Source organism: Epinephelus moara, chromosome 22 (assembly GCF_006386435.1).
Source record: "Epinephelus moara isolate mb chromosome 22, YSFRI_EMoa_1.0, whole genome shotgun sequence".
Classification (NCBI taxonomy): Eukaryota; Metazoa; Chordata; class Actinopteri; order Perciformes; family Serranidae; genus Epinephelus; species Epinephelus moara.
This window is the reverse complement of record NC_065527.1, coordinates 30865535-30890632: the sequence shown is the minus strand read 5'-3', so window position 1 is coordinate 30890632 and position 25098 is coordinate 30865535. Positions and strand designations below refer to the sequence as shown.

The 25098-nt window shown below is 40.4% G+C and overlaps 2 protein-coding genes across 2 annotated transcripts in view; both read left to right on the top strand.

Annotated features, from left to right (window-relative positions):
* LOC126383971 (collagen alpha-1(XIV) chain-like) overlaps positions 1-16998 on the top strand; it is an 849933-nt gene extending 832935 nt beyond the window's left edge. Inside the window, exon 6 of the transcript XR_007569211.1 lies at positions 16862-16998. The gene's annotated coding sequence lies outside the window, so the exon portion shown is untranslated. The remainder of the gene's footprint in view (positions 1-16861) is intronic.
* The window catches only part of LOC126384266 (collagen alpha-1(XIV) chain-like), a 304818-nt gene that overhangs the window by 16159 nt on the left and 263561 nt on the right, over positions 1-25098 (top strand). The window contains exons 4-5 of the mRNA XM_050035226.1: positions 15771-15914; positions 20022-20105. Of these exons, the coding sequence (XP_049891183.1) occupies positions 15771-15914; positions 20022-20105 (228 nt within the window). The remainder of the gene's footprint in view (positions 1-15770; positions 15915-20021; positions 20106-25098) is intronic.

The window sequence follows — 25098 nt, the reverse complement described above, 5'->3', positions numbered from 1 at the left end:
AAGAGTGCTTCCCCAAGCTCGATTTCATGTCAATCAATGAGGGTATGAGACTAAATATTAGAACCATCTCTCAGTATGAGCCGCTACAGTTTATTGAACACTATAATCTTCATGAAGGAAGGATTTATTTGGAGGGCTAGCCTGCATATGCTTTAGCCAGGTGTACGTAATAAACAGGTAAACTGACACCACAACTCCTGATAGGCTTGCACCAACACTGTCAGTCTCAACAGCAGTGCAGAAGGTCAAATGCATCACCTCACTGACTTCAGCCACATAGAAACTGATTTATGGTGGGCTGCTGTTGTCTTTGTCTGTGTTCTTCACAGCATAGACATTATATTGGATTTATTGCTCTTCTATTGACTGGAATCATACTTACATAATGAGGTATGAGGTATATATATGTTAGTTTGAAATCAGGCCAAGTTGTTAATATAACATCGAGTAAAAAAACAGGTGCCCTGCAGATGTTTTTGCTGTTTATGGATGTGAGGTAAAGCCACATTCCAAGTCCTCATTGTGTATTATATTGTAATTATATTGTGAAGAGTTTATGAATTACATCATGTAACATCAGGGAAGCTGTTACTGAATGTTATGAAACAAGAAGATAGATTATATTTTCCCAAGGTGGGGAAATTTTGCATGAGCAATAGTAGATAGTACATTTTATTTTGAATTACAACTTCAGCTTCCAACTATTATGAAAACAAGATAACCAAGATAAAAAATGTATTGTGATGCATTCCGTTTCACAACGATGCTCTCTTTTTGTCTTGTGTAAAAGATCCAGCGCACCTCTTTCCTTTACAGTGGTGCCCTCAGTGTTGCCAGCTTGGAAACTCACTTTCTCACTAGATTTGACGACTTATCAGACCCTCTAGTGACTTTATTAAGAATAACCCTCTGCCACCATGACTGCTGCAGTTACAGCCCATTGAGCTCTTGTTAGGAGGCAGAGCTCTCAGGATTGCATTTTACGACGGCATCACCTGAAGGTGTGGATTAGTGGAACGAGACAAAAGCAGACTGGAAGGCGAGTCCTTCTCCCGGCATCAATCCAGCAGCCTAACAGTGCAGATCGGACCATGCCAAGGTTATAACTAATGCTATAGAGTGTTGATTACTAGGGCTGCCGTCCACTAAGAACTTTCCAAGTCGACCAATAGTCCTATATTTTATCTACAAGTGCACGTCACACACTGAGCGAGCCGCCTGTTAATGATGCTGTCGGCAAAGCAGTAATGATTGTGCTAAGTGGCTAATGGGCATGTAGCTACTTCCATGTTTCAGATGATACGTCATGTTTGTAGTCGACAAATGAAGATGAGTTTACATATCACCTTGGGTTCGTCCTTCACCTTCTCAAAATGATCCCACACTTTGGATTTCCTGCCCGACATGTTATTAATCAGCCTGTGGCATAACCACAGGTACCAGCCCTGGAAATTAGGGGCCGTACACATGCTGCGTCTTTAACCGCCTGGAAAACATGATGTTAGGCGCTGTGTGCTGCTCTTGTGCCTTTTTTGTGCCACTTTTCAAGAGTGCTGCGACAGGTTTCGTCTTAGGTTATCAAGCATCGTATAGCCAATTTACCTGAAATCCTGAGAGCAGAGCTGATCTTCTTCCAGGCGCTGTTTATAAGTGTGTAGGCCTGTCGACTGTGGGACAGATGTAAAGCTCTGGGCAGCCCTGCACTAACATGATCAACTTTTCCATATTTATCAGACTGAATATTTACAGAAGAAGGGAAAGATATCTGTCGGCTGTGATTGGTTTGTAATGTGACTCCTGTCTGACCGCTGAGCATGGCCTCTTCCTGTGTCTGTCCTTTCAAATTAAATTCCCACATGGTCCAGTCATATAGATTTTGATTTGTTTTTACAAGGCACAGCTGCTCATTGAGTTTCATGTTTGTTTGTTTGTTTTTTTCCTGCAACTAAGCGACCAATGAAATCTGTCTGACTAATGACCTTTCTGGTTGACTGATGTTTGGTCGACTATGGGGCAGCCCTACTTCACGGTCTTTCAACATGGCGTCTCGATCACTAGGACGAAAGGGTCAAAATGTTTCTATGTATGATTGAGATGTTCAACATAAAGACAGATACCCAGGCCCCAACAGGTAGCAGCTGAGAGAGGGCTATGGATGCTGTAAATATTACTAGTGTGGGTGCATGATGTTTTACCACCAACTGTTGAACATAAAAATGCTCAGTGGGCTCTGACAAGCATTCATTAATGTACCTATTGTTTGTATTTTATTTTCATTTCTATAAAATTACTGGTGTGGTATGTGGTCTAACTTCACACTCAGTTTCACTTCACAGCACTGACAGATACACGGCAACTCTTCCTCTCACGATTTAGGTTAATTTTAGGTGTTACTCATTAGCATAAAGAAGTTAAAAATGGATACAGAGAGAAGAAACAGAGAAGATAAATCACAGATGATACACACAGCGTGTGTGTTTGTGCACGCAAAACTTGGAGAAAGGGTGTGTTGTTGTTATAAACCCAAGTTTTTATTGCAGTCAGAGAAAATAGATGCAAGGGCATGAGTCGCTGTAAAAATTTATTGGTGTTCTTCAGTATTTTAAAGTTATGACGAAATGTTTCAATGTTTTTTTTCCTTCCTTCTTTATTGCAGTGAGAAAAGGTGCAGCTGCATGTACTGCTGTAAAAACTGTCCTCTCTCCTGTTACTGTTATGACGGAAAGCTTCAAGAATTCATTTTGTTAAGGACTTGAGTTATAGCACAGTTAAAAAGATTCCCAAAGTTAGGTGTGAGGCCCCGTAGGGGTCCCTCAGTGGATTTGTGGAGATTTGGTTAAATTTTACTTTTATTTCAGTTGCGAGACACCAGACACTCATGCAATTAAGAAAGATTATACTGTATAAGAAAGATGAGTTATGACTGTTCTGATAGGTTAACATATAGTACGAGTTGTACTTCACTGAGACAGGAAGGAATAATTTGTCCCCATTTTTTCAGCCTTGTCTGCAGTTGAAGTAACTTTTAAATTCCATAATATATCATCACTAATTTCTGATAATCAGGGCTGTTTCAAGACACTCTGGGGGCCCCAGGCAAGAGGCACCTTGGAGGCCCCCCCGGTGTCTGTGACCCCCGTTCAACCCACAACCGGCAGGATTCGCCTTTCGTTTCTGCTGCTGGTTGAAATCTGTCCTCACACAGCGTGCTCCTGAATGATTTGTTTTGCTTGCGCAAAACTATTTTTAGTCGCAAATGCGAGTAAGCAAATGCGAGTAAAATGCTCGCACCGTAGAGCTCTGTGGAAAACAAATCACTGTGGCATATATAAACAAATCTAATCTACATGTAAAAAGAAAGACATAATAACTTTCACTGCTTAAAGATACTCAGTAGCTAATATAATAATACAAACCACTGCAGCAGCATATTGAGTGCCAGGTGGCCAGCGCGCGCCGTTATTGGACGGCGCATGGACACTCACCCTCTTGCAATTGGACTTTGACCACAGTAGTGGTACCGTGAGGTGCCGTAGTACTACGGTACTCCAACAATGCTAGCGCAGGTGGCAAACAATCATGCGGGACATGGTCTCAATTTGCACGACGCGTGAAAAGAGACAGAAATTCTGTGCAGTCCCGCACAATACGGGACTGCACAGCATGTCTGGTCACCCTGCTTAGCCACTCGCAAGCAGCAGCTAGTAGGGGGCCCCATTAGGGGGGATTCCAACGTGTTGTCGTTGTTGCAGTGTCTATAGGAGTTCCATCATATTATCATTGATATGGACCAATGTCAGCCGTCTCTGGGGGCCCCTTTTCAGCTCGGGCCCCTAGGCAAATGAGCAAACATTTAGACACTAGCCACCACCATTGCCAAAAATTATAGTCAATGTGGAAGAAGCACTGCCTCTTCAAAGAGGTCAATTTAAACAACACAAAGTCACTCATGAATTTGTGGGGCTGTATTCACAAACATGTTGAGAATACTCTCAGAGAGCTCCTAACTAGGGATAGGTACTGAAACCTGGTATTAAACGAGACCTGGGGCTAAATTATCAAAGACTGTAGTATTGATGAGCTCCAAAGTTATCGTGCAGACAGCGATATTTTAATATGTTCTGTCCGCAGTCTCTCATCCACTGCTGCTAATATTATGTGTTACACAAAGACAACGCGTTAGTTCAGGGAATAGTTAATTTTAATGAAATTTAATGAAAATACATCTGATACAGGATATGAATCCTCTACATCAGACTCAAAATATTATCAGCCATACAAGAAAAACAAAACACAATATACAGTTAAAAACCTCAATAATACATACATATCACTTAATACATATAACAATATATCCAAGATATTCTCACATTATCTCAAAAATAATCCAAATCCACAAAAATCATATCCTTACTTTATAATTATAAAAAAATCCTTATTTGACCAGAATTTATCTAGTCTAATTTTAAAATAATTCACTGATGGAGCCTGCACTACATCCTCTGGAAGCTCATTCCATACTCTTACAGCCCTAAGTGTAAAAAAGTTTTTTCTTTTGTCAGAGTGACGCATTTTTGGGAGTAGTTTTAAGGAATTTCCTCTTAAATCATACCTATTATTCCAAATAGTAAACCTCAATCATGTCACCTCTATACCTCCTATAGACAAGAGTTGGTAATTCTAAGTGCCTTAATCTCTCTTCATATGGCATCTCTTTCAGACCTGGGATTAATTTGGTTGCTCTTCTCTGAACCGCTTCAATTTTTTCTATATATTTTGCTTTATAAGGACACCAGACAGAACTAGCAAATTCAAGATGAGATCTCACCAAAGCTTTGTATAATGGTAAAACAATTTCCTTACTTAAATTTGTAAAAGTTCGTTTTATTATCGCCACCCTGGAATTCGCTATTTTAATTTTTTCAAAAATGTGTTTTTGAAATTCTAATGAACTGTCAACCACCACACCTATATCCTTTTCCTCTTCTACATGTTGGACAAGCAAGTCTCCAACCACATACTCTACGCAGTTGTCACCCCTTCCTCCAAAATGCAGATGCTTACATTTTTCTGGATTTAATTTCAATAACCAGGTATCACACCAATTACTCATGCTGTGAAGATCTGCTTGAAGATGAACTGTGTCTGTGTCCTTCGTAATTGTCCTAAATATTTTAGTGTCATCCGCAAAAAGGTATAAATCAGAATGTATCACACTTGGTAAATCATTTATATATAGGACAAAGAGAACGGGCCCCAGTACTGAGCCTTGTGGGACTCCTGATGTCACAGGTTTCCAACCTGACATAACTCCATTCACCCCCACATACTTTTCCTATTGCGCAAAAAGTCCTGTATCCAATCTATAACCTTGTCATCTAAGCCATAAGATTTTATTTTTGAAAGTAATCTTTTATGGGGAACTTTATCGAAAGCTTTTTGGAAGTCCATATATATACAATCAACTGCCTGCCCTTTATCCAAAGCTGCTGTTCACTTATCCAGAACCGTAAGAAGCTGAAGTGATGTTATTGTTGATAATGTTGATAATTGTTACAAATAAGCTGAAATGACAGATGTCTGTGTGTAGACTAACCGTTCAGCTTAGTTTGCCATTTACCCTGAATTGGGCAGATACTTTTAAGCTAAGCTGCTGGCTGACACAAACAGCCCGTCCTCCCTCTATCAGTGCTAATGTTACTTGCCTGCAGTGAATCACATCAGCAGAGAGGGAGCAGGACAGAGGACAGGAGGACAGAGGATAGGAGGAAAAGTGACTGATAAAGTGACTGATAAATACCGAATCTCACTCAGTATTGTCCTGTCAGGAATATTATTTATATAGTGGCTTTGCTGTTGTAAAAATGACTGTTGCTTCTTGAGAAACAACATTTAGATATATTTGAAATATTCAACAATCCTATTTGTTCTTTTTAAATTAATATATTTTCTAAAAAGCAATTATTTGGAAAGGAAAAAGAACGGATAAGACTACTGATAAAGTACGAAATCAATAAGGAGTATTTATAAGAGTAGCAGTATCGATAAAATCTTAACGATACCCATCCCTATTCCTAACTTAGCCTGACTTTTTTATTAAGGACACCTAGCTTAGGAGGGATTGAGGAAAATTGTCAGAGCAACTCTGAGCAAGGATGGGACAGAAACTTTTATCTTAGTGAGGTGGTATGGTTGACCTGTCCTGAGGTGTGACACATTCTTTTAACAGACGTGATTGGTTGTCACAGACACGTCCTGTATTGAGCCTGCAAGGTGTGGACACCCAGTGGAAGTGAAATGAACTACATCACAATATGAGACTGTAAAAGTGTTGTCATTGTTTGATCACTGCTGATGTAAGGTTGAGACAGACAAATGTAATCACTGCTGCACTGTTGCATTTTTCCAGTTGCCAAATAAATTAGAGTTATGATCACACTAAATTCTGGAGTTCTTGCGTGGGAGATCTGTGTATATCCCCAATGAGATCACCTGCAGGATCTCATCGGTAACATTTCATCATCTGCTCTCATTCAGTAATTTGAGAATATTTCTCCCATCTCTTTGTCTCTCTGCCATTTTTTCCCACTGCTTAAAAAACACTTAAGCCTCCCAAAAGGGGGTCATCCCTATGTTTCCCGGGTTCTATGTTTCCCGGGTTCTATGTTCCCTGCTTACCACCCAAAAAGGGTTCTATGTTTCCCGCTTATCCAAATAACCCGGGAAAAATAGAACCTTTTTTGTGTAAGCGGGGAACATAGAACCTTTTTTGCAGGGTTAAGTGGGGAACATAGAACCCGGGAAACAGATACTCTCCCAAAAAAGCCCTCCTCCTTACTCGTTTCTTAGAAAATGTCATAATTCTGAGAATTGTCTTAGAATGTTGGCATGAGGAGCAGCTCAACTTATTTCTAATATCCATGTATTGTAGGTGTGAGGGGAAAAAATCGGTACTACATAATATGGTGATATGATATTTTGTGTGACGACATTGTATCGATAGCCTACATGCAGGGGCGTATAAAAGTGCAATAAAAGTGATTATATTATTGTATCGCAAAGCTCAGCATGTGACAATATCGCAATATTATCTTATCGTGACCTAAGTATTGTGATAATATCATATCATGAGTCCTCTGATGATTCCCACCCCAATGTATTGAATTTGTGAATGAATGTGAGCAAACAGGTTTTTGAAATCCATAAGGAATAAAAAGTCTATTATCTTTGATTGCCTATCTCAATTTTTTTTTTTTTTAAGATCAGTTTGTGGATTTCTTCTCTTTCGATGTTGTAAAGTTTTATACTGTATATTACTGCCACCATCTGTCCTCATGCACTGGTGCCCTCAGCCTAGGCTAAAATTCAAAATTGTACCCCTCCTTTTACATGTGCATGAGTATGTACACATATTTTGGCAGAAGACAACATAGAAACAATAAAGAGATATGTATCACTGACCTCAGCATCACTAGTGGTCAAAAAACTACACAGAGTACCTTTAAGGAGGTATGGCTTAAAAAAGGTGTCTTAAAGGACAACTTCGGTATTTTTCAACCTGGGCTCTATTTCCCCATGTGTATGTGTGCGTATGATTCATGGGTACCACTCGTTCTAAAATTGGTTCAGTATTGAGCCGCGAAACAAGCTAAAACGGTAATGGGGGCAAATGCGTCCCGACTGACAGCTGACTCCACTCATTCACACTCACCACTGCCCCAGGGCCGCTACAATATGCTATCTACAGAGATAGCACTGGCGATCTGAACCGGTCAGTGGCGAAAAAAAGCACTTTTATACGGGACGCATTTGCCCCCATTACCGTTTTAGCTCGTTTCACGGCTCAATACTGAACCAATTTTAGAACGAGTGGTACCCATGAATCATACGCACACCTAGACATGGGGAAATAGAGCCCAGGTTGAAAAATACCGAAGTTGTCCTTTAAGGGACATGTTTCAGGTACAGCTTTGATCGGGTCTAAAAAGTCAGGCCCAAAGCTACATGAACCCGCCTAGTTTCTGTCCATGCCCAACCTGAGCCTGAAGCACAGCAGCAGTAGCTTGTACCTTATCTTGTAATAAATATTTTAATATTAGGAATATTAAAACATTTATTGCAAGCTGGCAAGGGCTGACATGTTTCCTCACATTACTTCTCCTTCTTCTCTTCCTTCTGTTAATTCAAGAGACTGTTGTCAGCTCTGCGTCTTGCGCACCATAGATTTGGCAGAATGGGCTGTGCCCCTTGGTGTGACTTTGTCTTTGAGTTCGCACGGCGGTCCACACTATTGCAGCAGGCAGATGATGATCACAACCCTTGGCTACATGTCACGCACATCTCTCCTGCTGCTGGGGAAGCAAAGGCAAACACTGCCAACCAAGTTGCCTTGGTTTCCCTCCCATCCAATGCGTCTCTTGCCATTTGTACACAAGAGCTGCCAGTTTTAAGCGTCTCGTGTCCAGTGTACTGGAGTTTGTGTACTGTATGTGAACAAATGACCCCCTAATTGTAATGTTTTGTTAGTTTAAATCTAATTCTAAATCTCAACAGTGTCATTAGTTGTAATGGGCTGATGGCAGCACAGCTTGTACATTATTCATGACATTACACAGACTATAAAAAAACATGGGGGAATTGGCATGAACCCAGTGCGAATCAAGCCCGAGGGGATTTCGTAAAATAACAGCCAGCCGGGTTCAGGCCCATTTGTGTTTGGGCAGAGAATCAAAGCTCTAGTTTCAGGTGTCTCAGCCCAGTCTTATCATCACTACTCACTACCACTGCCAAACTGTAAGTGAGATATGGAAGTTATGTTTGTTGGTCCTTAGCTCTCAGCCTTGAACTTGTTCAGTCAGTAGAACTGAACAGCGACTGTTGATTTCTGTGTTGTTGTTTACTGGGTGCTTCGAGGTAGTTTATGGATATCCCAAAATGATATCAGGTGGGTAGGAAAAAAGGCAGAAACAATCTCAGTAGAAACATGCGCCCACACACTGAATATACGCTCCCAAAAAGATCATTTATTAGGTTCAATACTAATGTTTTGGCATCAGGTAGTATTCAGCATGTGACCACAGTGGTCCACATGTGGACTGATTCAACCAGGCTGTAAATTCCGAGGGCGAGCCCATCAATTATGTCAATGAGCTCACATTAAATTATTAACAATGTTTACAAGACAAAACTCAAATAGCAGTGAATCACTGAGGTGCAATCTAATGCTTAACCTCCTGCAAGAAAGATCAACTCAGTAGTTATATTGCTAGTAAAAACAAATAACATAGGCCAGTAGACAACTTGTTTCAACAGTTGAGATAGACAAGTTTAAACAAAGATACAAAGACCAATCACTGTTCATGTCTTCAGATTTCATGAGTCACACCTGGGTTGAATCAAGTGAAGTCCATGTGGAATATTTCCTGTTGAAGACGAATAATGTTGAAACGTTGTTAATGTACATAAAAAAAAAAACATATTTTAAGGGGCATCTTTTTAGATCTTTTGAGACTGTGTCAGACTGGGAACCTAACACTTTGCCAGAGATAAACTCACCTACTTCATATTTTTATTTACCTCTACCTGAAGTTTGAAGGTGAAGTCAACCTCTGCCACTAGTGCTGCTGTCAGCCAGCGGCGGCGTAAACCTGTAGCTTTTGGTATGGGTTGGCCGTCTGTTTGATCAAAGTAATGGAGAAAATGTCAGATAAGATGCAGTAAGCACAGGCAGCCATCCCCTGACACCGCAGGGGAGAGTCGAATGGATGGAGGGAATGACACAGGAATATAAAAAGAGGGAGATGCTAGAGGGCAGGATGAAGGATGGAGTAGGAGAGACATGGAGAGAGAGTAAATGGAAGGACGGATGTTGGGTATAGATAAATAAAAGGTAAAGCAGCAGGACAGTAAATCCAGAGAAAATCCGGTCATCTGCGGCTTCTGTCAAAAAGCAAAAACTTGTTGGTCTTTTCTGATTTCTAAGTTGTAGTTTGCTACGGTGTTCTGATACTGTATGCAGAGTTCCCTTTAACCATTGCAAACCTCTTTTGTCACATGATGTGAATGCTTTCCAGTTCAACAGTAACAAGAACTGTCGCCTCCCATGTGCTAGAAAACTTTAGTGCCTTTTTCATATTCTTTCAGATGTCCAAATCATTTTGACATTTTCACCAAAGCACGATGGCCTAATTTCTGAGACATGCCTACACAGCTCGCTTTGCAACATGTTGCCTTTGGGTAATGCTGCGTTTTGAAGAAAATGAGAAAAAAAAAATCTGATTTCAGAAAGTAACTGGAAGCGCATGGATGGCTGCGTGCCTTCTGGGCCAAGTGAAGGAGGTGAATGACGGGGACGATCATCTTCTCGCTGTAGGCCGCTGGTATCAGTGTACAGTAAGGGTAATGAAGGTGGAGAAGCAGTGACAGAGCGGTAGTTAATTTTCTTAAACAGCAGGGAGTTTTTGTGGAGCTCTGCTGGATGGTTTCATTCAGCATGTCTTTTCCTGGTTTAAATCAGCACATGACTCAGACTCTGTAATATTTGAAACAGATACAGACAGATGCAACACATGCACATTATTGCTACTGCTAGAGTGTGAAGACTAGGTGATTATGATGTAATGTAACTGCACGGTATCAATTTCTATTTGAAAGAAAATGCCTTAATTGTAGATTTTCTTTTGTCTTTTAGGAGTTTCAGGAACCAATTACTGCCATAAAAGGTGCATTAGCATATTTTCTGTGCTATCAGTTATTTTGCTGGAGCAGATGGTGGAAAGTTTTTTTAATCAATCATTTTTACATAAAGAAATTTGGCTTTGATAGCTGAAAATTTAAGAAGATTTATTGATCCCAACTGTTGTGCAGTAAAAGTAAAATAACTGAGCAGGAGGCAAAACGACAAATTGAATTTTATTACACAGAAAAAGCAAAGAAGGAATCAGAGCTTTCTTCATCACAAACTCTCAAACTCATTTGCATATGCAACTCTGGTGATCTTGGACTTCCCAGTCGATATCTGTGGACATGATACACTCTCTCACAAAGCCAGGAAATAGAAACCTACGCTTCTCAGTCAATCTGTAAACTGCTGACTTCTGCCAAACCCTCTGCTGCTACGACAGCAAAGCACATTTGGCAGGATTAGATGTTCAAAACATATATTATATTTGATTTTTATTTACACTCCTTATTACAGTTTTCTTCATATTCCTGGTTTATATCTTTGTCCTTATTTGTGTTCCCTCTAGTCTCTGCTGCTGTGATAAGCTGTCGTCACCTCAGGCGTTAATAAAGTTAATCTTTCCTCTCCTCAGTTTGTGAAGCCAGAGGGCTTCGAAATGTTCGTTTTCTTTTCTTGTCAGTTTAAGTGATCATGTCACTTTCAAATATTACTCAAGATGTTTTTCTCATATTTGGAAATAGTTTAAAGCTATTGAGAGTGCAGAGAGGCGTGTAGTAGGTGTGTACACTTCATTTGTATAATGATAGTCTGGTATGGTGGTTTGAGAGACAGTTCAATAACTGAAGTTCATTAAAAGGTTACTTAGGTTTTTAGACAGATTGTTACCATAACAATGTGGGTAGTATGTGTGACCATAGTAAACTTCCCTCCATCTTACCAGTGCTTAGATCTCCCTGCTCACCTCTCAGCAATTCTTTGCTAGATGACGAATGTAGTTATGCATAGATATCATCCGCCACCCATGCTTCCACCATGGACACTCTGATCGAACAGTAAAACGAGGCAGTGGTGATCAAATATAAACCGAGATTATGTCACTGCATTGCATATTTTCTCACCTAAAATGTTCTTTAGAAACACATTTTAGTGCCCTCTTTAGCTGTTATAGAGAGAGATTATGAACCAGAAGTTGGCCAGAAAAACAGAGATCAAACATTCAAACTCAACAGGGCTTATCAAATATACACTCACCGGCCACTTTATGAGGTACACCTCGCTAGGACCTTGTTGAACCAGCTTTTGCCGTCAGAACTGCCTTAATTCTTGGTGTCATAGATTCAACAAAGTGCTGGAAACATTCCTCAGAGATTTTGGTCCATATTGACATGATAGCATCACACAGTTGCTGCAGATTTGTCAGCTGCACATCCATGATGCAAATCTCCTGTTCCACCACATCCCAAAGGTGCTCTGTTGGACTGAGATCTGGTGACTGTGGAGGCCATTGGAGTACAGTGACCTCATTGTCATGTTCAAGAAACCAGTTTGAGATGATTTGAGCTTTGTGACATGGTGCGTTATCCTGCTGGAAGTAGCCATCAGAAGATGGGTACACTGTGGTCATAAAGGGATGGACACGGTCAGCAACAATACTCAGGTAGGCTGTGGTGTTTAAACCATGCTCAGTTGGTACTAAGGGGCCCAAAGTGTGCCAAGAAAATATCCCCCACACCATTACACCACCACCAGCAGCCTGAACCGTTGATACAAGGCAGGATGGATCCATGCTTTCATGTTGTTTACACCAAATTCTGACCCTACCATCTGAATGTGGCAGCAGAAATCCAGACTCATCAGACCAGGCAACGTTTTTCCAATCTTCTATTGTCCAGTTTTGGTGAGCCTGTGTGAACTGTAGCCTCAGTTTCCTGTTGTTAGCTGACAGGAGTGGCACCTGGTGTGGTCTTCTGCTGCTGTAGCCCATCTGCTTCAAGGTTGGACGTGTTGTTGGTTCAGAGATGGTCTTCTGCAGACCTTGGTTGTAACCAGTGGTTATTTGAGTTACTGTTGCCTTTCTATCATCTTGAACAAGTCTGGCCATTCTCCTCTGACCTCTGGCATCAACAAGGCATTTTCACCCAGAGAACTGCTGCTCACTGGATATTTTCTCTTTTTCGGACCATCCTCTGTAAACCCTAGAGATGGTTGTGTGTGAAAATCCCAGGAGATCAGCAGTTTCTGAAATACTCAGACTAGCCCGTCTGGCACCAACAACCATGCCACGTTCAAAGTCGCTTAAATCATCTTTCTTCCCCATTCTGATGCTCAGTTTGAACTTCAGCAGGTTGTCCTGACCATGCCTACATGCCTAAATGCCACATGATTGGCTGATAAGCTATTTGCATTAATGAGCAGTTGAATAGGTGCACCTAATAAAGTGGTTGGTGAGTTTAAACTAAGCTAACTCCGTTACTGCATTGCCTATTTCTCTCTCCAAATGTTTTCAGAAACAAATTCTGGTAGTTGTACATTTTCTACCTCTTGGAAATACCGAATGCCACAGTCCTTTTCCTCTGTTTTCTCTGGTCATGTAGCACCAATTTCCAAAGTGTTTGCATCTTTCTACTACATAGACAGCCCAGTTTTATTACAAGTGGTGAAATACTTCTTTAATGGCATTCTCCATCAAAAGTGTCTTCATCAGCAGCCATTTGCTTTGCTGAAGTGTCCTTGAACAAGACATTGAGCCCCAACTTGCTCACATGCCTAAATTAACTTAAATACCAAAGACAGGGTAAAGGACCCACATATAGCCTCTCAGAGCTCATTTAAAATCAAATACTTAAAATACACTTTGCAGCAGTATATTATAGAGTGTGGCAGCTGTGGCTCAGTGAGTAGTCAGCAGGGCTGGCAGTTTGATCCTTGGCCCATTGGGTGTAAATGGTTGAATGAGAGACCAGGAGTTTTTGAAAAAAGCAGCATAAAAATGCAGTTTATTCTGTTCCATAGTAGTATTAACTCATATAAGAAGTTTTTAGCCACTGCCTCGTTGGCTAAAATCAATCTTTACCAAAAGAGCAGTTCACAGACCTGAGTTGCGAAAGCATTTGCAAGAGCCTTTTGGAGGTTTGTCGCAGTTCAATGAAGGTACAGCAGACGATGATTCATGCACCTGCAGATGCATGTCTGCCCTCAGTGTGAGTCAGAAGTCAAACTATCTTGTGCTCCAAAAAATACATCATTCTAGGTTGTACCTGCATGCTTCTCTGTATGCCGAGAAATGGGATTTGGCACAAGCACATTTTGGATACGCCTGTGATGTGTGGAGTACGCTGAGTGCTCTGTAAGCTGGAAACTGGATAACCAAAAAAAAAAAAAAGATAGATTTTATGGTGATTCTTGGAAAGTTAGCAATTGGTCTTACCTGAAATTCAGTATCATTGTTTGCCTTAAGTCATCATGTGCTTATGTTGTATTATCTTTGTACTATGGATGGCCGCCCACCCATGACTTGCTTATGTTAACTTTATTGATGGGTTAGAATTGTTTTTGGTTCTTTGGTATAATGTGAGTTCTACTTTGTAACCTAAAGTAATTGTTTCTGTCACCTTTTCTTGTTTTCTCAGAATTTTGAGTTTATGTTTATTTCAAAGTGATGATACAGATGCTGTTTTCTTTTGTCTTGTCTTCCTCCTGTCATCCTTTTTTTTGCCTTCCCTTCACTGTTTTCTTTTCTTTTCCTTCCCATCCTGCTCCAGCTCTTATCAGTTATCCATCACCTGTCCATAGTCTGCCTCTCTCCTTTTGTGTTGTATTGAGCTATGTGTTGCTGTTCCAGGCCAGCAGAGTTTAAGTGCATGCCAGGTGTTAAAAAAAACTTCTTCCTAAAGTACAAGTCCACAGTCCATTGTGTGGATGTCTCTCAGATTTATATTTCCACATAACACAAATTTGTAACATTTTACCTGCAGTGGGTACCTACAATGCTCATCTTCAGGTTCATGCTTGTATTTCATGTTTCCATTAGAACATATCTACATGCTTTAGGTTCAAAAAACAGTTTATTTTCCTCATACTGTCTGTGCTGGAACATCTGTATTCACCCTCTGTCTGAAACACTTTGTTTTCACACCCCTTCCTAAAAAAGCCCAGTCTGCTCTGATTGTCAGTGTATTCAGGTTCTCCATATCTTGGAGTTTCTGCACCATCATTGCAGCTGAGGAATGACTTTAAATGCCAATTCACAGTTTCCGTGCATCTCTTAGCATTCAGATGTCTTCACTCTTAGCATTTAGATTTTAGCATTCAGGGTGTGTGTCCGCATGGTGTTTTTCTTTGGCAGAAAAGTGGTGGCATGGCACTCGGAGCACTTCATCAAAAGTGTTCCCAGCGTTTTCTTTAATGACACACTCCGCATGGGTTTCTTGTTTCTATGATAATATCTCCACATTAATGTAAACTTGGTAGCAATCAGAGAGTTGACTACACAGTTAACAGCAACCTTTTAATGTGTAAGCTGGTAAAACCACAACACTTGCTACCCTCCCACAGATGGGCTTTTCTGTCTTCGCTGTGGAAGCTGACGACTGACTTACTGCTCGGGATAGATAGTAGCTAAAGGTGAAACAGTGCCTTTCTTAAACGTTCAGAGACTTTCAACTACCAGCTTTCGGTGTGGGAACTAAAAAACCAAAGCAATCTCAAAATATACACTAGGCACTCTAGGTGGCCGCATGCAACCGCATATGCTCTCTCTTCAATGGGAACAATTGAAAAACAGACACTGGCACTCAGAAAAAAACATGCTAAGTGGACACAGGTCTGTAGTATTCACATGTTGTTCTCAAGTAAATGAGACAAACCATGCTGGGTGGGAACAGAGCCTCAGACTGACAGAAATAAAGATATGGGTTTGTTTTACAGTCCTCACTGTTTGCATGTTCTCCCCATTAAAGTGATGATAAAATTAATCTTAGGAATTATTCCATTGTGTGGCCAGGATTCAAATAAGAAACAGTTTCTCCTTTTCAATCTTCAGACTTGAGCTGCTGAGTGTTTTTGTTCTTCTCTTACTTTGGAACAGGTGGAGGGCAGAAGGAGGTTCAGGTATCGAAGCAGGATGCAAAGCTGCTCATCGAGGACTTTGACCCCTCTAAAGAATACAACTTTAAGATAATTGCTGTCAGTGGGGGACAGCAGAGCAAACCTCTTCAGGCCAAACATGAAGGTAAGAGACTTTCATAGACAGCCAAATCTTCAGCCCTCAGTCATACGACTCCCCTGATGACTGACTCTGAAGGCTGACACGAGCGGTGTTAGATTGATGCTGTCAGAAATAAATCACACATGACATAAAACTGCTGTTGAACTGATCACTATGTGACATCAAGCTGCGTTTCAGGCTCCAATCAGTGATGTCACAGTTGGTGTTTTCCATTAGCTATGATTGGCAGAATACCTGCTGTGACATCACTGATTGGGGTGTGGCCACCAGAGCAATAGGCTTGAAAGTTTGAACCTGTGGAGATCAACACAGCAGCAGTGGGTGATTCAGTGTCTCTGTGTTGTGCCTTAATTAATGCTGCTGACCTCCATTGTTTAGTGATGCCTCCGCTGTTTATTTGGCTAATGTGTGTGTGTTTGGTGGAAGATGGAGTGCAAGTTGAGCAAAGCAGGAAAGAATTCAAACAACAGCACGCCTCAGCTCACTGCTGTGGTTGTGAATGCAAAAATATGCGCGGTGAGTTGTTTACTTTGTGTCAGTCGCTGACATTCAGCAACCTGCAGATATTTACTTGTCATACTGTGCATCAAGAAAAAAATAAATACTACACAAAGACCTTTTAAACAGGATTTTTAATGCAGAAATCCACAGGAGTGTTGCCTTCATGTATCACATCAGGGTGGAAAAGCCCTTTGACTCAGCATTTTTTCAGGATCATGCTGCTCTTCAAAACTGAAGAAATGGCATAAAATCACAGCTTTTTCACTTGCATGATCTCCTGTGCTGTAAAGTGTTAATGAAAAACAATGTGGGCCCCTTTTAAATTATCTAGTCGACTAATAATCGTCATTTAGGGCCATTAGTAGACTAGTCGCCTGCATGTTTGCGATATTAATTTAGATATTAAATTTTATATTTTGTGTGGGGCAACACAAAGGTTTGAGTTGAAGGTGTGAGAAAGAATAGTATCAGTAACATTGTTAACACTGTGCTACATTACAGAGAAATACAAAACCGTACTAATGAACCTTCATTAATATAGGCCTATATTTTATCTACAAGTGCACGTCACACACTGAGCGAGCCGCCTGTTAATGATGCTGTCTGCAAAGCAGTAATGACTGTGCTAAGTGGCTAATGGGCATGTAGCTACTTTCATGCATTGAGGTTGCTAAGCAACCTTAACAAGCATTGTATAGCCAATATACCTGAAATCCTGAGGGCAGAGCTGTACATGCATTGTAAACCTGCCTATATAAGCACATCTTTCTATCTGAATAATACTGTTTACATAGCAGGAAATGCTGCACTATTCTAACTTTAGAGCAGGTTTTTGATGGTCAAGGCGCAATCACTTTCTGCTGCCTCAAATTGCAACACGCCAACAAGGCTCCCCTACCACACCTCATTTTAAGACCTACATGCCCATGGGTGCACAGATGGGCACAAGTACATTTGCTGCTCACACAGCGTGGGTGCTGGCCGTGAAAATGACAACTGCATTTGTCTAAAAAGAACAGTGACAGTGGCGCTGTGCTGTACGTTGCTTTGTGTCAGGTGTAAGATCAGGCCCTGTGTAACTGAACCCTGGCAGTCAAGCCAACTGAATAGCAGATCTTAATGGTGGGGTTCACTTGAGTGATTGATGGATCATAAAAAACAAATATTAAAGTGCAGGCGGTTTGGCCAAAATGAAATAAAATAATGAGAAGGTATTAAAAAAAAGCATCAGTGGTGATTCACTGAGATCCTCAGGCTGATTGGGAGCTACAATTGAATCACACTGTGCCGAATTGATCAAAGTAAGGAAGGTTTTGATGTTGTTTTTCAGTTGTTGCAACTTGGCCCGTTTCTTACATAAAGGTTTAAATACACTCATATTTTCTAATTTGTTGTTGAGTTTATTGTTATCCGTTCTGATTGATTCTATTCTTGGAATATCAGAAATATTTGGTTTTTCTTTTTTCTCCTCTCTTAAATAATTAATATTCACATAACTGCTTTTTGGTCTGTTCTGTTGCATTTTGTGTTTTACTGGCAGATTTGTTGATGAAATGGAGTGATATGCATCATGGCCCTCATTTATGAAACAAATGCACAACATAAAACTGAGGCTACAATCGCACGTCCGGTCTTAACTTGTGTATCCAAGTTAGAGTCAGCATGGTCTGGCGATTTAGCATAGTAAATCTGGCTGAGTTGGAGAATTGTTATTAAACTATATTCTAACTGACATCTGAGTATTTGCAGCCACATATTGATCCCTAAAAAAATGTATAGCCACCACATGGATGTATGCCCTCTATCAGAGCTCGTAGTGATCAACTAGGGTTGCCCCAGACTAATGATTTTCCCAGTCGATCAATAGTCATCATTTAGGGCCATTAGCTGACTAGTCGCCCACATGTTTATGATATTGAATTTATAATTAAATTTTTTAATAGTATCAGTAAAATTGTTAACACTGTGCTACATTACAGAGAAATACAAAACCGTACTAATGAACCTTCATTAATATAGGCCTATATTTTATCTACAAGTGCACGTCACACACTGAGCGAGCCGCCTGTTAATGATGCTGTCAGCAAAGCAGATGATACGTCATGTTTGTAGTCGACCAGTGAAGATGAGTTTACATATCACCTTGGGTTCGTCCTTCAGCTTCTCAAAATGATCCCACACTTTGGATTTCCTGCCTGACATGTTATTAATCAGCCTGTGGAATAACCGCAGGTACCAGCCCTGTAAATTAGGGACCTACGCATCCTTAGTCACCTAGAAAACGGTGAGGTTTGGGCACTGGGCGCTACTCTTGTGCCTTTTCTGTGCCAGCTTTCAAGAGCGCAGGGGCAGGTTGCATCTGAGGTTGCTAAGCAACCTTAACAAGTATTGTATAGCCTATTTACCTGAAATCCTGAGGGCAGAGCTGATCTTCTTCCAGATGCTGTTTATAAGTGTGTAGGCCTGTCGACTGTGGGACAGATGTAAAGCTCTGGGCAGCCCTGCACTAACATGATCAACTTTTCTGTATATATCAGAATATTTACAGAAGAAGGGAAAGATATCTCTCGGCTATGATTGGTTTGTAACGTGACTCCTGTCTGAATGCTGAGCGTGGCCTCTTCCTGTGTCTGTCCTTTCAAATTAAATTCCCACATGGTTCAGTCATATAGGTTTTGATTTATATAGACAAGGCGCAGCTCCTGATAGAGTTTCACATTTTTTTGTTTATTTTTTTTCCTGTGACTAAGCGACCAATGAAATCTTGCCAACTAACTCACTACTCGACTATTAGGGTGCAGCTCTGTTTTGAACTGTAAGCCATGTCTCCAAAGGAAAACTTTCAGTTTGTCTGTTTTATCTAATAAGATAAATTTTTCAGTCTGTTCATCTCACTTTAGCCATTTTTGCAGCAGCAGCAGCAGCAGCAGCAGCAGCAACAACTAAATGTACCTAGTGGACTAATAAAGCAATTGATTGTATTACTGTAGTAGGCTACCTAAAGTTTAATTTGTATTTGTAATGTTAATAATTTATGTAATAAAAAAAAGATATGTGGCACTGTGTGACAATACGATATCACCACTCAAAAATATTGCGATACTATGCTGTATCTATTTTTTCCTCCACCCCTAATATAGGCTAATATTATTGATGCCTGTAGGCTACAGGTCGGTACGCCTGTATATCATAAATCTATAAATTTAAATATTCTAAACTCGGGCAAACAGGGCAAACTGGTTAAATTGCTCTTGGGAAGTCAGTGCTTCCATTTCTAGAAGAAAAGTTTCTCCTCTTGACCGTATTACACCTCTTTATGTCGTAAACTCTAGTGGCAAGGCCTCTAAACCCAGAATATATTGGGGTGAGATTTGTAAATGAAGATTGTTTTCAGTTGCCATATTAATGACACCTGATCATTTCTACGCTGTGATTGGACAGATAAAACCATTTCATGAATCATATGCAGACCCTATCATAAGGTGATTTCTGCGCTTAGATCTGCGCTGGTTTGTACATTTGATTGATAAATGAGGGCCACTGTGTTTCTCCTCTGTTTTCCCACCGTTCATTAATGCAGATACTTGCATTGTGTGTTGTTTGTTCCAGCTCAACAATCAGCCGTTGAGATGGTTCAGTCTCAGAGGAGACAGGACAGCGGTGTCACCGAGGAGAACAACGAGATAACAGAAGGTAAGATCCTCAGCAGGCAAACAGAAAGCAAACCAGGTGAACAGAAACACCGACACGGGAAGGACTGATGCATCTGTCAGCATGAGTCTCTGGTCGTCTGGATTCAAGACCTCTTCTATGTAACAAGAGCAGAGGAAAATTTTTGTAAAGGAGAAATGTCGTGTCAGGAAGATCGTCATTCTTAAAGAGCAACTACAAAAGGGAAAGTAAGAAAAGTGTCCTGTAACCAAGAACAAGTTTTTTTTACAAATTGGAGAAGACTGCTGTACAGACTCTCTGTTCTCAGCTCATTTCTCCAGAATGCAGACAGCTTCTGTTTTTGTGAGGAAAAAGTTTTCAAAGGATTGCTTCCACACTGACATATAAAGCTATAATTTTTAGCACCATGACCTTTTTCAGGCAGATTTTGACTGAGGAAAATAACGCAACACAAACAGGTAAGTAGAAGCTGAAGAGGCCGCAGAGTTTGTTACGGACGGCTGCATTCACTGCAGGTGTGGAACGAGTTTGATTCACAGCATAAATCAAAGACAGTTTGTCCTGTTCTCTCTGTCTCTTTTTGGAGAAACAGCCATTTTGTGATTTTTTTTTTACTGACCTCACTCCTTCAAAGAAGGAAGAAGACCTGTGAATGTAATATTTCTGCAACCACCCAGCGATTACCATCGGCCCCATTCCAGAGAAAATGGAGGTGAAGGAAATGAGACAGTTTGAAAAAGAGAATTCAAGCAAGAGACTGCAACAATCAGGAAATGAATCAAGAGACAAGTGCAGTAAACAAGCCTATTATAATCTTGAAAGTGATTGTAAGGCCCACATGCTGAGGTGAACAATCAGACACTGCAAGGAAAAAAACAGGAAACAAGGACAGGAGCAGGTGAGCCTTCATCTCTGAACTGTGTGTCTCTTTAATATTGCAAACCACAGAAGCACTGGACTGCACTGGCAATTACAGTTTAGATTTATATCTCCACAAAATATCTCAAAGCTTTACAAAATGTTACATTTCAGTGTTTTGGTTTTGTACCATAACAGTGTTAATACAAGTTTTTGGACTGTGTATGTGTGTCTGGTGTGTTGCTGTGCTGTGTTGAAAGGTCTTTCCCATGTTTTGTTGCCCTGTGAATGTTTGTAGGAGTGGACAAAATATTGGAAACACTTCTGAATAGCAGCTTAAATCATCTTTTCAGTTGTGTTTCTCTCTGTATGAAAACCAGAAACATTTTGTCGAAAATATCCGACTGCATAAACACAGTTAGTTTACCTGTCTGTGTTTTGTTGACAGAAACCTGATGCTGTGCCGTTGTTCCTTTGCAGCTTTTGAAAATGTGATGTGTCCCTTTGTGTGAGTGGTGTTGTGTTTTGAAGCCTTGAGATGGAGGAATGGTGTTAATGATGGTGCAGATGGGACTTCTGGCAGACGGTTAGCCGCCGCCTCAAACCCAAATTACAGCTTCTGCTCTGAAAATCGTCACAACAGGATAAATACTTGGCAGTTCAAAAAAAATATATATCTTTTTTTCTGGTTTCCAAATCTCTTTATTGATGCATCTCAATCAGCCATACTACATTTATTTTCTTTACCTGTCTGCAGTCACGTTTCTGTCGCAGCATGTTTGGATCCTTTTGATGGAATTTTACCTTTCAGTTTCAGTTCTATCTCTTTGTTCAGAATGAGAAAAAAATACTCAACATTTGCAACAGAACTTGAGTTTTCTGCTCACTGCAAATCTCATTTCACTTCATCGCCTCATCACTTTCCATGCAATTACAGCCTGACTCCTTTAAATGGGGATTTTATTCTCTCAGCAGCACCAGACCTTGCCAGGAGAGCTTTGGTGATTGGTTTTTCCTTTCTTTTTTTTCACCCAGACGGCAGAAACTTTACAAACCTGTCAAGAATTTTTCGCTGCCTGTAGCTGAAATTACTTAGCCTATGCTAAGTTACCTCTGAAGTCCTGGGGTCAGTTTAATCTTGTCCGAAGTTTTATGCAATTAGCAATTTTCTCACATGTTAACCGAGCCGTGTAACCAGTGTTGGAGTGTGGCAGCATCAGCCTTGAGATTAGATAACACTTTATTGCTCTTATGGGGGAATTAAGGGGTTGCAACAGCAGATGTAAGAGGATTAAAGATGTTTTTTAGTTGTCAACAGGTGCAAGAGTGGCCCTGGAGAGCTTTGGACACAAAGCTTGGCATTTTGAGATGACATTCACTGCATCATGACAATTTGGGGGGAAAAAGCCTGGCACAAGAAGATGCAACAGAATCAAAAGTTCTACATTATTCAGCTTTTATGATTAAAGGTCCAGTGTGTAGAATTTGATGGCATCCGAGGTTGTAGAACTGAAGCTTCTCCCGTGTGCCAAGCTTGCAGGAGAACTATGGAAGCCGATGCAAAAACACGAATGGCCAAATTTATAGCCAGTGTTTGGTTTGTTTGTTCTGGGCTATTGTAGAAACAACATGGCGGACTCTGTAGAAGAGGACCCGCTTTGTATGTAAATAAAATTGGCTCATTCTAAGGTAAGAAAAATGCAACAATTCTTATTTTCAGGAGATTAAAAACTAATGAAAACATTGGTTATGATTAGCCTGTAATATACCATGTCTGCCAAAAAATGCCCCCAAGTCCTATACACTGGACCTTTATGAGGCCGGGAGCAAAGTCCAGCTCTCATGATGTTTGGTTTTTTGCTCCCTTGTTCCATTATTTCCAGTTAGCCTATACCTTGGGCCATCACAAGTTGATAACCAGCCCCTACAACACAGGGCCGTTTGGTCTCAGGGGGCCCAAAACCCCTCTTTTGGGACATGCTTCTGGTGTAATGATGTAAATACAAATATTAAGGCACTACAATGACATAAATAGTCATACAAGTGGGGCGTCGGTAGCGCAGTGGATAGTGCCGGTGCCCCATGTACAGAGGCGATGCTTCGCTGCAGCGGTCGCAGGCTCGATTCCGGCTTGCAACCCTTTGCTGCATGTCATCCCCCCACTCTCTCTTTCTCTCTCTCTCTCCCCATTTCATACTGTCCTGTCTATTAAAGGCAAAAAGCCCAAAAAAAAAAAAATCTTAAATTTTTTTTTTTTTTAAAAAAGTCATACAAGTATGAAATTTGGTACCAAAATAAGATTCTGGGGCTTGCTTACATTTTATTTCAAAATCACACACTACATCCCCAAAAAACAAAAAAAGTGTCTGTCCATTTGACAAATTCTCAAAAATTATATATATATATATCTATATATATATATGTATATATATACATTATTATTATTACTGCTCCACTTGTACATAGAAAACCTCCAATTTCATAAGCTTCAATTTGAGCCCAAGACCTTTCTATCTTGAAAAGTACACTTGCTCTGGCCTAAATGTATCACTATACCTCATATCGGAGAAAATGGATTTTTTTAGTCACTAGCCTTCCAGAGAGTGAACGATGTACAAATGTAAACAGACTACAGGTGCCAAAAACTGCAGTTCCTCGAATGACCACTTGAGGCTGGCTCCAAAAGCAAGACGATCCCCATAGACCCCCATGTTAAAATGCCCAACTTTACAGCAGAAATAAACATTTTTACATCCTGGTACAAAAAAGAGTTTTTATCTCTATAGTTAATTTCTCAGTTCATGAGAACTGTATGGGGGATGAATTTTTATGTAACTCACCCTTAAAGTTCATGCATAAATAAGGGCGTGGACACTTTGAGTGACAGGTGGGTGCCGTTGGATGACAAGTCGCGACCACAGCAAAAGTGCTAGCTAGGTATCATTACCATGGTGTAACCCTAAATGTACATAGGTGTAGCTGTTGCTATTTCAGTGTGTGTTTTTTTTTTTTTTTTTTTGAAAGTTGATTGTTGTTGTTAATTAGTTGCCTAAAAAAGTCTTGTTCAGTGTTTGGTTGTACTGAAAGGCCCTCTAAGTAGTTGAATGTTCGATTTTTACAGTAAGTGCATTTTTCCTTAATGATTTTCATATGTTTTTTTGCTAGCCAAAAAAAATAGCATTGGCATTATCACAGGTAACCATAGCTGCAAATGCACCGTGCTAATCAAGCTGGCAACTAGCACTGGGATTAGCTCCACCCTGTAGTCCAAGTACGGTCACTTCTGGCTACAAAAATCCAAGATGGCGACGATGGACAAAATGCCAAACTTGAGGCTTCAAAATGGGAGTCTACAAACCAATAGGTGACTTTGCATGGCCACATTATTTTATACAGACTAAATGTATTTGCCAAAGAAAAAAAAAAAAATCATGAGCCTGCGGATTCCTCTGGTTTACAGCCGGATTTTTTTTTTTTTTTTGTGGTTCAATATCACTGTATTATTCCTTAGGATATGTTACGTAGATTAACAGCTGACTGGGTGCTAGTTCAAATGCTGGATGGATTTTAGTGTTTCTTTAATAAAGACAGCCAATCAGAAACAAGACTAGTAATGATGCATTTTTTGGAACTTGTTTGTAGTGGTGTTGAAAATGGAAAAGAGTTTTGAGTTTAATAGCTTGAACTCTAACAAAATGTAATTAGAAGAAAGTGTTGATCCTCTCTTGATTCCTTCATTATAAGTACAAAAATAGAAGAACATTTAGATTCCTATAATATGGGACCTTTTGAAATATAATTGATTAGCAGAATGGAGGACAGCTGCTTTCACATAAATACTTTACTGATGTTCAAGATGTTCAAGTGAAGCTTTTACAAATGTGACAAATCTGATGTCGGCCATTTCTCTGTGAGAGCACTCATGGTGAGACAGATGTTTTAAAATGGGTGCTAGACTTCACCGTCTGTGTTTGCACTCACTGCACAAGACGAGTCAAAGCAGGGAGTGCGGTGGCAGACCGGAGGGAGGGAGGAGACGAGCTGCGAGTCCAAAGAGATCTGATCCAAAATGCTGAGATAATTACAGCTAGGACTTCCATAAAAGTCCTTTTTCTGACTCATTACTGCTTGTTGGGTGTTGCGAGATTGCTACTCT